This window comes from Oncorhynchus keta, unplaced genomic scaffold, assembly GCF_023373465.1.
Source record: "Oncorhynchus keta strain PuntledgeMale-10-30-2019 unplaced genomic scaffold, Oket_V2 Un_contig_3860_pilon_pilon, whole genome shotgun sequence".
Taxonomy (NCBI): domain Eukaryota; kingdom Metazoa; phylum Chordata; class Actinopteri; order Salmoniformes; family Salmonidae; genus Oncorhynchus; species Oncorhynchus keta.
Window position 1 is genome coordinate 206,333 of NW_026287470.1, and position 14,694 is coordinate 221,026.

General features: G+C 43.3%; 1 protein-coding gene and 1 long non-coding RNA gene across 4 annotated transcripts in view; one reads left to right on the forward strand and one right to left on the reverse strand.

Moving 5' to 3' along the window:
• LOC118372071 (zinc finger protein 135-like) overlaps positions 1 to 8,944 on the reverse strand; it is a 95,524-nt gene extending 86,580 nt beyond the window's left edge. The window contains exons 1-4 of one of the 3 annotated variants that reach the window (XM_052508748.1): positions 8,312 to 8,915; positions 4,023 to 4,159; positions 3,579 to 3,675; positions 1,605 to 3,330 (exon numbers count right to left, since the gene is read on the reverse strand). In XM_052508748.1, coding sequence (XP_052364708.1) covers positions 2,111 to 3,330; positions 3,579 to 3,675; positions 4,023 to 4,159; positions 8,312 to 8,594 — 1,737 coding nt within the window. In that variant the 5' untranslated portion in view covers positions 8,595 to 8,915 and the 3' untranslated portion in view covers positions 1,605 to 2,110. Of the gene's footprint in view, positions 1 to 1,604; positions 3,331 to 3,578; positions 3,676 to 4,022; positions 4,160 to 8,311 lie in introns of those variants that run through there. The other 2 variants (XM_052508700.1, XM_052508698.1) reach the window with 2 other exon arrangements.
• A 452-nt stretch (positions 8,945 to 9,396) lies between these two features.
• Positions 9,397 to 13,289, forward strand: LOC118372066 (uncharacterized). Its single transcript, XR_008117242.1, has 4 exons — positions 9,397 to 9,980; positions 10,452 to 10,594; positions 10,853 to 10,962; positions 11,166 to 13,289. It is a non-coding gene; the product is annotated as an uncharacterized LOC118372066 (long non-coding RNA).
• Positions 13,290 to 14,694: the final 1,405 nt, after the last annotated feature.

Sequence of the window (14,694 nt, forward strand, 5' to 3'; positions counted from 1 at the left end):
TGCCCACACAACGCCATACACATGGTCTTCGGTTGTGAGGTCGTTTGGATATACAGCTAAATTCTCTAAAACGATGTTAGATGTGGCTTATGGTAGAGGAATGAACATTCAGCTCTGGTGGACATTCCTGCAGTCAGCATGCCAATTGTACGCTCCCTCAAAACTTGAAACATCTGTGGCATTGTGTTGTGAGACAAAACAGCACATTTTAGAGTGGCCTTTCACTGTCCCCAGCACGTGGTGCACCTGCATAATGATCATGCTGTTAAATCAGATTCTTCATATGCCACACCTGTCAGGTGGATGGATTATCTTGGCAAAGGGAGAAGCGCTCACTAACAAGGATGTAAACAAATGTTAAAGTAAGCTTTTTGTGCATATTGGAACATTTCTGGGATCTTTTATTTCAGCTCATGAAACACAAGACCAACACTGTACATGTTGCATTCATATTTTTTGTTCAGTGTGCTGTAGGTAGTTTGACCATATTGTCAATGTCAAGCTTATAACTAGCTTTACCAAGAAAGCATAATGTGAAAGTGAAATGAAACATTGCCCCTAAAACAAATTAAAATAATGTGTTGCTGTATGTACTTAGTCTTGTCCATGTTAACGTACTGTGTTGGGAATATAATTGCCTATTATGCAGTTGACCTTTGAGGTTGCAGATATGGGTGTGGTGGGGAGGCGTGTCCACCCCACAGGTGCCATCTTGAATTGACTGCAGAGAGAGGTAGCATTGTTTTCTGTGTGCTAAGAGGGATTTGTCAGCCTCTTTCCTATCACAGTCCACTGTTTTGATGAAAATTAGAGGCCTGGATGACACTAGTGTCATGATAAGGAAACAAAACACTAAAGTGGAGTTCTTTAGCAAAACAGTCCTAAACAAACATCACTATGTTGTCATCCAGAGTCCCATGTATTTCTTTTCCAAGCTATAGCACACATTATTTTACATACAGCAGGTTTTTAAAGGACTAAAAGGTTAAGTCTGCTCCATGTTTTCATTTTTGTCATCTAAAAAAATCTCTCGATACTGGTGTTGTCCTGGCGCTAGTGGAAATATCTAGACATAGTGCAGGGGAATGTGGCCCATTGTGTCTTTTCTGTCATTTAGATCTCGTTGGATTACTTTTTTTTGTTTTGGGGGGCTTCCTTTGGGTTACAAACATTGATTTGGTCTTGGACTTCCATTTAAGGACTCACACTCAACCAAAGGTTCTGGTAGGACTAAGGTTTTGAACTGAGACTGTTGACAGGACTATACTATCTTATTGTTGATTGATTATTTTGTTGTTCATGCTGAACCGTCCTATCAACACGTCACAAGCTAACTTTATTTTTTTAGCAATGTTAGCGAGCAATCCAGATATCTAAAATCTTATTGGTTGAAGAATTGGTCACTTTAAATGCACTTGAACACAATCATGGCAGACTTACGACTTCCCACGAGCACATGAATGCCCCATATTCAAATGTTTGTTAGGTTGGCATGATCATTTTGACAGACAATTCATAGACAGTCCATGTATGGTGTGAATTCTTAACCAACACACAGATTTACAACCGTTCATATTTACATCAAAAAGAAAGGAGGACCAAGACACTCTGAAAATAATTTATTTAAATGCCTTCATTTGTACGGCATGTTAAATGAAAACAAAGATTAAACTCCGACACGTTTCGGCTGCATGGCCTTAGTCAGGGAGTACAAAGATTTGATAATGCATGTCCTCATTTGAACAGCATTTTCCAATCAAACTTGATTTGAAGAGGGTTACAGAATTAATTGGACAACACCTAGTAAAAACTATACATATTAAAAAGTGAAATACTGTATATGTTGTAAAAATGAAAATCAAGGCTAGAAGGATCAGAACTCATAGAAAAGTAGTTCCGCCTTTTTGACTGGGCAAAGTTGTAAGAATAGCAGAGCCGCCTAATTTATTGTACACTAGATCACAGAAAACATGTTCATATTTTCAATGTCCTTATTATTAAGAACTGATCACAAGAAATGTTCTCAATGTCAAATAAAATAATAAAACTAGCTGTCCGAAGATTAATGTAAGTGTCTGCTATATAACAAAAAAATGTATCAATAAAAAAATCAGTCCAGGAGATTTGGCCTGTGTTTGCGCTGGTGTGACTTCAGATGTGCCAGTCGTTTGAAGCTGAGTCCACACACAGAACAGCAGTAAGGTCTCTCCCCAGTGTGGGTGCGCAGGTGCACTTTCAAAATGTCTGCCCGTGTGAAGCTCTTGTCACACATATTGCAGCAGTGGGGTTTCTCCTGCGTGTGAATGCGCTGATGCACCTTCAGGTTCCAGAGCCGACTGAACTTGTTCCCACAGATGGAGCAGCAGTAGGGCTTGTCTGTGGTCTGGCTGCACTTGTGCCTCTTCAGGTCGGAGAAGGATGTGAAGCCCTTGCCGCAGTGGCTGCAGAGGTGGAGTCCCTTGGCCTGGTGGACTCGCTGGTGGACCTTGAGGTTGCAGGCCTGGGTGAAGGTCTTACCGCACTGGGTGCAGGAGTACAGAGGCACAGACCCTGACCCTGTACTCGACCCTCTCCCCGTTTTGTGTTTCTGCTTGTGGACCTTGAGAGAACCAAAGTCTGGGAAGGTCATGCTGCACTGATTGCAGGCATGACGCCTCCCCCCTCCTCCTGTTACCTGCTCTTGTGAACGATTTCTGAGGTTTAAAGAGAGTCCAAAGTCGTCAGCGGCATCATACAGGCTCTCTGTGTTGTTGTGGGCTGAGCTTCCAGAGTGGATGGAGGTTAGCCCCCTGTGGCCGGCTCTACTACCTGACTCTGGGACACCATGTTCTGGGTACAAGACGCTGGAGTCCTGCAGGTACCCCTCCTCGTTGATCAACAGGCAGTTCAGGTCTCCCACCTCCGGGTGGGGGGATGGCATTGGCGACCCCACCTGCTCCCTCCGGCTCCGATGGGAGCGAGGCATGTGGGAGAGATGGTGATGGTCTCCCCCCTCAGACCCCCCCAGGTCCACCTGGTAGTGACCTGCAGCTCTGTAGCTCAGCCCCCCCAGACGAGACTGGGAACCAGGAAGCCTATCCAGCCCTTCCATGTCTAGAAGATGGTCGCCACTACCACTACTGCCGTAACCAGACTTCTCAAAGCCGTCCCCCAGTTCCTCCATGCTGTAGCGGGGGCGGTAGAGAGGTTGGCTGAGGTCTCCTGGGTCTCCCTCGGGGCCCGGTGGTTCAGGATGCTGGTCTAGACCAGAAGCCCAGTCATCCTGGCACCGCTGTAGATCCTGCTGAATAAAACTCTTACTGGGCCCTGAGACGTCTGAACCATCGGCCCCTGAAAACACAGGGGACATGAGGCATTAGAAGCATTAATATTTAAGACATTAGAATTACTAGAAACGGTAGTAGAGTAACTGTAATGTTAAATGTATACTTACAGTTTCAAGTTGACTTTCCATGTATAACAATGATTTCATTTGAAATGACACAGCATACTATAAAAGTTACTCTTGTTATCATTCTCATCATCATAAAAAGTAGGTTATTGTCTGTGTTATATTTGTGGTAAACTCCTCAACTCACCATCCAGGCAGACACCCCATCTCTCCTGTAGCTCAGTGTTGTGGAGAGGCTCCTCTTTCAGCAGGCTGTCCAGCTTCTGACCTCCGACCTCTGTGGACTGGAAGAGCAAATGATTCTGACTAAATAATGGATAAACTGACACGTGATTGAATAGAGCTGACATGATGGTTCTATATTCACAATTCTCCTCTGGTACCCCCAGACATCTCACAACTTTGTCGTAACCCTGAACTAGCATACTTGATTCAAGTAGTGAAGGGCTTGATGATTTGTTGACAAGTTGAATGAAGTGTTTAAGTTCTGGAACAGTTCAAATATGAGGAGAGGTTTGAAAATGGCTACCCTATTCTTTGTGACAGACAATCTGTTATGTACAATATATTTCCACCTGAACATTCTGTAACACCACACCCCCCACAGGTGTTTAGTCAGTCCCCTGCCTACCTCAGAGATTCTCCTAGGGCTGGTGGCCTCAGCCTCCTCCAGATCATTTAAGGCTGTTTCCCTGGCCACACCCCCACAGCTGCTCCACTCCTCCCCTGGTACCTTCTCCTGCTTCAGGCCACGCCCCCTCTCCACACCTGGCCAAAGAGAACGTTTCATTTGGAGTAAAAGTTAAGTAACATTGTGGATAATAGTCTCCTCACATTAGATGAAGGAAAGGAAACATCTTATTAAGATGCCACCACCACCCATGACTGACTCCTTTCTTAAACCAATACTGTCTGATCACTAAAGTATGGAATGTACACATTACAGCAGCCCCACTTCAGAGTGATTCTATATTTATCACAGGGGGTTGGGGGCACCCTAATTGGGAAGGACGGGCTCATAGTAATGGCTGGAGCAGAATCAATGGAATGGTATCAAATACTTCAAACATGGTTTCCATGAGTTTGATGTCATTCCATTTACTCCGTTCCAGCCATTATTATGAGCCTTCCATCCCTCAGCAGCCTCCACTGATTGTATGTATGTACAGTACCAGTCAAAAGTTTGGACACACCTACTCATTCAAGGGTTTTTCTTTATTTGTGCAATTTTCTACATTGTAGAATAATAGTGAAGACATAAAAACTATGAAGAAACACATAAAATCATGAAACCAAAAAAAAGTGTTAAAGAAAACAAAATATATTTTATATTTGAGATTCTTCAAAGTAGCCACCCTTCTCCTTGATGACAGCTTTGAACAGTCTTGGCATTCTCTCAACCAGCTTCACCTCCTACAGTCCTGTAGGAGTTCCCACATATGCTGAGCACTTGTTGGCTGCTTTCCTTCATTCTGTGGTCCAACTCATCCAAAACCATCTCAATTGGGTTGAGGTCGGGTGATTGTGGAGTCCAGGTCATCTGATGCTGCACTCCATCACTCTCCTTCTTGGTCAAATAGCCCTTACACAGCCTGGAGGTATGTTGGGTCATTGTCCTGTTGAAAAACAAATAATTGTCCCACTAAGCGCAAACCAGATGTCATATCGCTGATGGCATATTGCTGCAGAATGCTATGGTAGCCACACTGGTTAAGTGTGCCTTGAATTCTAAATAAATCACAGACTGCGTTACCAGCAAAGCACCCCCACACATCACACCACCTCCTCCATGCATGGAACTACATATGCGGAGATCATCTGTTCACCTACTCTGCATCTCACGAAGACATGGCGGTTGGAACTAAAAATCAAATTTGGACTCATCAGACCAAAGGACAGACTTCCATCGGTCTAATGTCCATTACTTGTGTTTCTTGGCCCAAGCAAGTCTTATTATCGGTGTCCTGTAGTAGTGGTTCCTTTGTGGCAATTTGACCATGAATTCGCCGACGAGTAGGTAAACCACCACTACTCCCTGTCAGGAAGTCCAGGATCCAGTTGCAGAAGGAGGTGTTTAGAGGTGTTTTGATGTGCTTTGTGGGCACTATGGCATTGAACGCTTGAGCTGTAGTCAATGAACAGCATTCTCACATAGGATGTTCCTTTTGTCCATGTGGGAAAGGGCAGTGTGGATTGTGATTGCATCATCTGTGGATCTGCTGGGGGTGGTATGCAAATTGGAGTGGGTCTAGGGTTTCCGGCATGATGGTGTTGATGTGAGCCATGACCAGCCTTTCAAAGCACTTCATGGCTACAGACGTGAGTGCTACGGGGCTCTAATAATTTAGGCAAGTTACCTTCCCTTTCCGTCTGGCCCAGAGAGTTTGTGAATGTTGACCTTTTTAAAGGTCTTGCTAACATCCGCTACGGAGAGCATGATCACACAGTCGTCCGGAACAGCTGGTGCTCTCGTTAATGCTTCAGTGTTGCTTGCCTCGAAGCGAGCAGATAGGCATTTAGCTTCTGGCTGGGTTTCCCCTTGTAGTCCGTAATATTTTTCAAGCCCTGCCACATCCGACAAGCGTCAGAGCCGGTGTAGTAGGATTCAATCACAGTCCTGTATTGACGCTTTGCCTGTTCGATGGTTTGTCTGAGGGCATAGCGAGATTTCTTATAAGCATCCGGATTAGTGTCCCGCTCCTTGAAAGCGGCAGCTCTAGCCTTAAGCTTGGTGCGGATGTTGCCTGTAATCCATGGCTTCTGGTTGGGGAATGTATGTACGGTCACTGTGAGGACGACATCGTCAATGCACTTATTGATGAAGCCGGTGACTGAGGTGGTATACTCCTCAATGCCATTGGATGAATCCCGGAACATATTCCAGTCTTTGCTAGCAAAACAGTCCTGTAGCGTAGCATCCTTGTCATCTGACCACTTCGTATTGAGCGAGTCCCTGGTTCTTCCTGCTTTAGTTTTTGCTTGTAAGCAGGAATCAGGAGGATAGAATTATGGTCAGATTTTCCAAATGGAGGGAGAGCTTTGTATGCGTCTCTGTATGTGGAGTAAAGGTGGTCTAGAGTTTATTTCCATCTACTTGCACATGTGGACATGCTGGTAGAAATGAGGTAAAACGGATTTAAGTTTGCCTGCATTAAAGCATTAAAGTCCCCGGCCACTAGGAGCGCTGCTTCTGGGTGAGCATTGTCTTGTTTGCTTATGGCCTTACACAGCTCATTGAGTGCGGTCTTAGTGCCAGCATCGGTTTGTGGTGGTAAATAGACGGCAACAAATAATATAGATGAGAACTTTCTTGGTAGATAATGTGGTATACAGCTTATCATGAGGTATTCTACCTATGTCGAGAAATACCTCGAGACTTCTTTAATATTAGACATCGCGCACCAGCAGTTGACAAATAGACACAGACCCCCGCCCCCCGTCTTCCCAGACGTAGCTGCTTTGTCCTGCCGATGCACGGAGAAGATGGTCAGCTCTAAATTATCTGTGTCGTCGTTCAGCCATGTCTCAGTGAAACATAAAATACCACAGTTTTTAATGTCCCGTTGGTAGGATAGTCTTAGCCGTAGATCATCCAGTTTGAATTCAAATGATTGCATGTTGGCCAATAATACTGAGGGTAGTGGTGGTTTACCTACTCGTCTGCGAATTAATGGTCAAATTGCTGCAAAAACAGTACTAAAGGACACCAATAAGAAGAAGAGACTTGCTTGGGCAAAGAAACACAAGCAATGGACATTAGACTGGTGGAAATCTGCTCTTTGGCCTGATGAGTCCAAATTTGAGAGTTTTGGTTCCAACCGCAGTGTCTTTGTGAGACGCGGAGTAGGTGAATGTATGATCTCTGCATGTGTGCTTCCCACCGTGAAGCATGGAGGAGGTGGTATGATGGTGCTTTGCTGGTGACACTGTCTGTGATTAATTTAGAAAGGGCTATTTGACCAAGAAGGAGAGTGATGGAGTGCTGCATCAGATAACCTGGCCTACACAATCACCCGACCTCAACCCAATAGAAATGGTTTGGGATGAGTTGAACCGTAGAGTGAAGGTAAATTAGCCAACAAGTGCTCACCACACGTGGGAACTCCTTCAAGACTGTTGGAAAAGCATTCTAGGTGAAGCTGGTTGAGAGAATGCCAAGAGTGTGCAAAGCTGTCATCAAGGCAAAGGGTGGCTACTTTGAAGAATCTCAAATATAAAATATTTTCTGATTTGTTTAACACTTTTTTGGTTACTACATGATTCCATATGTGTTATTTCATAGTTTTGGTGTCTTCACTATCATGCAAAAATGTTGAAAACAGTAAAAGAAATAAAGAAAAACCCTTAAATGAGTAGGAGTGTCCAAACTTTTGACTGGTACTGTATGTATAGTATATATACATACATACATATATTGATTTGCAACCCCATTTTTCCCTCAGAACAGCATTAATTTGTCTGGGGCATGGAGTCTAGAAGGTGTTGAAAGCGTTCCACAGGGATGCTGGCCCATGTTGACTCCAATGCATCCCACAGTTGTGTGAAGTTAGCTGGATATCCTTTGGGTGGTGGACCTGATACACATGGAAAACTGTTGAGCATGAAAAACCCAGCAGCATTGCAGTTCTGGACACACTCAAACCAGTGTTCCTGGCACCTACTACCATACCCATCAAAGACACTTCAATATCTTGTCTTGCCCATTCACCCTCTGAATGGCACACATACACAATCCATGTCTCAAGGCTTAAAAATTAATATTTAACCTGTCTCACCCCTTTCATCGACACTTAAAGTGGATTTAATAAGTGACATTAATTAGGGGAAATAGCTTTCCCCTGGTTAGTCGGTCATGGAAAGAGCAGGTGTCCCTAATGTTTTGTACATTGTAGATATGTGTTTTGATGTCTCTCTTTTCACCTGTCTGTGAGGTTCCAGAGCTTCTCTCCTCGGCTTCCTCGTCAGCTCTCCCACAGTCCACACACTTCCCCCTCCGGTCTCGCTCTTTGTCCCTATCCCTGCGTCTGTTCTCCGACCACTGCAGCCGCTTCTTCAGTGACTCGACCTGCTCCCGGCTCCGGGACATCTCCTTCATGAAGCTATCGTCCACCAGCCTGGTGATCTCGTACATAGCGGCCTTGAATACCGTCTCCATGACTCCGGAGAGCTGAGACTGGAAGGTTATGATGGCTTCAGACATCATAGAAAACTGTCTATGTGTAGCTAGCTACAGTTAAGAGTTCGTAACATTTAGGTACTTTTGTTCAGGTGGGCCAGTGTTACGATCCAACTCAGCAAAAGGCTAGGAAGCTAGCTAGCTACCGTTAGCAGGCTAGCTACTGTTGGATGTTGTCTCTTTCAATGACGGTCCTAATAACAATTTTAATACTTTCTAGATATAAGATGTAGCATTTACTGTATGAGGATATTCGAACAAAGAAATACCATAGGCATTGAAAGAACGCAAGCTTATGGCAGTTAGGTAACTAGCGTTTGATAGTTACTGAGCCAACACTAAAATCACAGATAGAACAATGAGACAGACATTTCACCGGATGTATAAAATGTAAAGCATCCGCTTAGCCTTTCCATTCACTACCAAATATGGTAGTGACAGGAACTCTACTGGCCGTTATTGGGAGAATATGGAACGACATTTTGCTCGTCGATGAAATTTGATCTCAAAACAATTTTCTGTTCCCCAAACTATTTCATGTTATGAACAGAGTGTACCATGTGCGAAAGTTTTTTTTAAATCACGTTGTTTACAAGAAACGTCAAGGCGAGGAGGGGGAAGTAACGGAAATATGCAGATAAATGCTAGAACGCGCCAATAGGATCTTGCAAGTTCGTGATTGGCTCTAACCACCTCTTTCCTTGTTCTGCCCACTATGACTAATTTGTTCCCATTGGAAACAACAGGCTGTGTCTATCTTGGTCTAGTTATAACAAATCTTTGCTGAAGTCATTCCCAAAAAACAATAGCACTTCCAGAAACAAACCTACGGATCTGGTAGTGGGACAGTCTACACTACGCTCCTCTCTGGAGAGATGTCTTTATTTGAACAAAACCTTTACATGTTCTCACGTTTACTGTAAAAAAAAGGTTGAAAATATAATCCGGCTATTTTTATAAAATTGTGTAAAATATTTACAGGAAATCTACACACCACTCAGTGCGTCACACAAAGCACTGTGTGCCGTGTCCATAGAAGAAGAAGCCATGTTCTGATCAATCTTGTAAGTTATATTCGAAATAATAATCGATTGTACATGTATATGAGTGTTGGTTGAAGATGTCTGCCACCCACATGTCGAACGAAGGGTTTCAAATTCAGTTCGCCTCTGTTATGGAGAGTGTATTGAATACTGCAGTCACCGAGACAATGAAACTTTTCGAAACAACTATTGAGGAACTGCGAGCCGAAATATCCAGAATAAAAAAAGAGAACAAGGACCTCAAATCGAGGCATCGATCCCATGAAATAACGAAGAGATGGACCGGTGAAAGTGAACGCCAAAACCACAGAGCCCAGACCGAGTCAAAGTGCAACACGTATCGGAAAATGTGACATCGGCGTTCAATGCGGTGAGGTGTAAACGTTATCCACTGTAGCTAACTATCTATCTACGTTCTAATTACTCACCCATGAATACACATCTTGATAACTAGCTAGCTGAGCATGTAGAATCACAGCTAATTTTTCCAAAACTACTTCATGTAGCTACGTTTAATTTGTATAGACTACAATATTAGGCAGAACATATCGTTTTGAGAGTTGTAGTCTATACTATTATGCATTCATAAATGACTGATAAGAGACCCTTCATAACCTAGGGATTTATATGTCACCCAAAATGGTAGGTATGTTGCAACCATAGAAATAGATTAAATAGAACGTACCTCAAACACTGGCAATTTGACGGGATTCTATTTGTATGGTTGCAACACAGGATGTTGAAATGTTCTGTCACATCAGTTGGTTTCTAAACTTTAACTCAGAGTGTTTTTTGTGCCTTTTATCCTAAGTACAACTCTCTTCTGGTCTGGTATTTTCAGTTCTGACAAAGCAGGCTTTACCTCGGGCTGGGGAGCAGCACCTGCGGGAGGAGGACCAGGAGACTGAGCTGCACTGTGGAGCGTATGACGAGGAGGGCAACCCACAGATGGCCTTTGTTCTGATCAAACAGGAGGTGGACTGGGTAAGACAGGCTTCTAGCCTGAGTCCCCAACTAGACTAAGTCCCAGATCTGTTTGTGCTGTATTGTCAATTCATCCACCTCTCTATACTCAACCTGTTGTTGGTGAACCCAGAAAAAAGAGAAACCTTCACACTGCGCTTGCTAGTATCACTTGTTCATTTAAGCTTATGTACATCGGCCTCACAGTCTTTGTCAGAGTTTTCAATGACCCTAAGCTTTTGTGGTTGATTGTGCCATCCCCCCCCCCACACCATCAAGAGGCAGACTATTCTGATGACTACTCCCCTGGGTACATACTGCTGAAGAAGGAAGGGGCAGGCCCCCGACTCTGGTCCGCAGACAACCTCTCAGAGAATTACCAGGCAGAGGTAGGAACTAGGGAGACCTGCTTCTGAATCACACATCTTATTACAATGTATTAAACAGTATTTTAATGAGAACCAGGCTCTAATAATATCTATAATTATCTCTCCACTGTTATTCTCTCTATCTTTTGTTCTTTCTCTGTCTCTCTCTGCGTCTCTCGCTTTCCACTATCCCCGCCACCTTTCTCCGTCCTGTCCCTCTGTAGCCCTGGTCCCACCTGGAGCCGTCAGGGCCCTGATCAACCGTTACACCCAGGAAAGGCCTCCCACCACCCAGTCTTCCAGGGAGATCCAGACACCCAGGAGGCCCCCCAGGCTCTCAGCCCATCCCAGCCCAGGACCAGAGAGTTTACCAGTGGCAGAGAGTTTACCAGTGGCAGAGAGTTTACCAGTGGCAGAGAGTTTACCAGTGGCAGTGCAGGCCAGGCCCCTGGAGCAGGACAGCAGTCACTGGTAATACCAGCAGCAGAGTCTCCATCAACATTACACCAGACAGCATCTCCTCAATCAGCAGCCACTATCCAGTCTACATCATCTGTCCTGTCTGCTGTATTGGTCCAGTCCACGGTAACTACTCTGTCAAAGAAACTGTCCAGTCGACCGTAACGGTGAAGTCGACAGCAGCATCGTCAGAGCGCCTTCCACCTGTCCTCTCCGGGTTACCCAGAACCCCTCTTCAGGATACACAGCCCCGTACCCCCTCGTCCACCCCAATCATCACCATCGCAGTCCTTCACAGACGTTCTACCTGTAGCTCGTCCAATAGCAGTGCCCTCAACACAACCAGCTAGGCCTACAGGACCACCGGCCGCACCACCAACACAACCGCAACCGCCTACAGTTTTGGAGCAGTTGGGTGTTGCCACAGCAACATCACTAACACCATCGGTCCAGCTTTAATTTTATTCTAGGGTTTAACTTATTCAGTGCTGTTGAACGTTTAAACCAGACATTTTTTTATTTCACCTTTATTTAACCAGGTAGGCTAGTTGAGAACAAGTTCTCATTTACAACTGCGACCTGGCCAAGATAAAGCGTAGCAATTCGACACATGGAATAAACAAAACATAGTCAATAATACAGTAGAACAAAAGAAAACAAAAAGTCTATATACAGTGGGTGCAAATGAGGTAAGTTAAGGAAATAAATAGGCCATGGTGGCGAAGTAATTACAATATAGCAATTAAACACTGGAGTGGTAGATCGGCAGAAGATGAATGTGCAGGTACAGACACTGGGGTGCAAAGGAGCAAAATAAATAAATAAATACCAGTATGGGGATGAGGTAGGACATAACTTTCATTTTTCAGAGCTATTAGATATGCTTGGGAGGGTGCACTGTCTCAACGTCCAGGCACATGTTGGGCCCAACACTATCAGTCATTTGAAAGTTTAAACCGTCTAAGATAGGCACCCTATGACATTGCAATATCAGATTTGCTACTTATACTGAAAATAAATCTGTCTCATCTCTCTGGGTCAGTTAGCAAGAACCAATTAAAGTTCATATTTTGGTTTGGCTATTGTGCTTCTATGTTGGAAATGTATTATTTCTCATATCAACTAATGGCAGTTGGACATCTACAGTGTTTTCAGAAAGTATTCATACCCCTTGACTTATTCCACATTTTGTTGTGTTAAAGCCTAAATATCTCATTTACATAAGTATTCACACCCCTGAGTCAATACATTATTATAATCACCTTTGGCAGTGATTACAACTGTGAGTCTTTCTGGGTAAGTCTCTAAGAGCTTCGCACAGCTGGATTGTACAATATTTATATATTATATTTTACAATTCTTCAAGCTCTGTCAAGCTGATTGTTGATCATTGCTAGACAGCCATTTTCAAGTCTTGCCATAGATTTTCATGTAGATTTAAGAACATTCAATGTCGTCTTGGTAAGCAACTCCAGTGTGTTTTAGGTTATTGTCCTGCTGAAAGCAGAATTTTTCTCCCAGTGTCTGTTGGAAAGCAGAAAACTAGGTTTTTCTCTAGGATTTTGCCTGTGTTTAGCTCTATTCCATTTATTTCTATCCTAAAAAACTCCCAAGTCCTTGCCGATGACGAGCATACCCATAACGTGATGAAGCTACCACCATGCTTGAAAATATGAAGAGTGGTACTCAGTGATGAGTTGTTTCGGGATTTGCCCCAAACATAGGGCTTTGTATTCAGGACAAATACAGTTTTGTAATATTTGTTTCTTTACAGGTTTCCTTTTCACTCTGTCATTTAGGTTAGTATTGTGGAGTAACTACAACGTTGTTGATCTATCCTCAGTTTTCTCCTTTCACAGCCATTAAACTATGTAACTGTTTTAAAGTCACCATTGGCCTGAGCTGTTTCCTTCCTCTCCAGCAACTGAGTTAGGAAGGATGCCTGTATCTTATCAGGGTCACCAGGGCCCACGCATGTTATTCTTGTTCATATATGGTGACAAATAAGATACAAAATAATCATGCCAAACAGAAAGTATTCAAACATTGAAAAACCCAGGTTGTATTATAAGAAAGCTCAAGAAATGGTGTTTTAACCCAAATTTGATGTTGTGTTCACGTGCTAGTCGGAACTAGGAAATTCTGAAATGTTCTAACTGGTTGCAGTTAATCACATGCTGTGATCAACGATTTAGCAAGTCTCAAATGTCGGAGTTTCCTAATTCCGACTGGCATGTGAATGTGGCATAACCCCTTTTTTTGGCACTAGTGTGCTTCCATATATATTTCACATTCAGTTTTGAAACTGGTACCAGGTTACCTTCTGATAAGGCTTATGGGTGTTTGTTTGTAGAGCAAAACAACAGAAATGTCTGAGAGTCTCGCCGTTTGATGGTGGATCATATTAGTTTGTAGCAGTGGAGGCTCCTCAGTGAATTAAATACATTTTAAATTGTAAAACATAAAAAAATATGTATTTTTTAGATAAAACAATACTAAATATAATCACGTCACCAAATAATAGATTAACACACACTATTTTGCAAATAAGGTCAACAGTAGCCTCGAGCAGTCTGTAGGGTCGCACATGATGTAGCCAGAGGACAGCTTGTTTCCGTCCTCTGGGTACATTGACTTCAATACAAAACCTAGGAGGCTCATGGTTCTCACCCCCTACCATAGACTTACACAGTAATTATGACAACTTCCGGAGGACCTATCACTGCTCTTGCAGCATGTTGTCCACCCAATTAAAGGATCAGAGAATATATCTAGTACTGAAAGCATAAGCTACAGCTAGCTAGCACTGCAGTGCATAAAATGTTGTGTATAGTTGACTCAAAGAGAGAGAAAGACAGTAGTTGAACAGTTTTGAACACATTAATTTATTCCAAAATGAAGGAGAAGCAAGAGATAAATAGAGAGTAATTTTTTTTCAGTTTCACTTAGCTTGCAAATGCAGCAAGCTAGATTAGCCTACTGAATGGCAGATGCTATGTTAACTAGCTGGCGATGACTTTAACACAACACTGGAACTCTTCCAAGTTAAGGTAATATTTTGGTGTTACTAATGTATTTCCACCGAGGCCCGCCGGTATAATTGCTTACTGACTGTACATTGTAACATTACTGCATGATTGTAGCGATTTTACTAAAGTGTTAGTTATATTAGCTATGCTATGACATGACTTTAGTTAATATGGTGACAACGGTGTAGGCTGTGTGTAGCGTTTCGGCTTAGAAAGGTTTTTATTCGCTTGGTTACATATAGCTGATGTGTTGTGCATTGAAGTC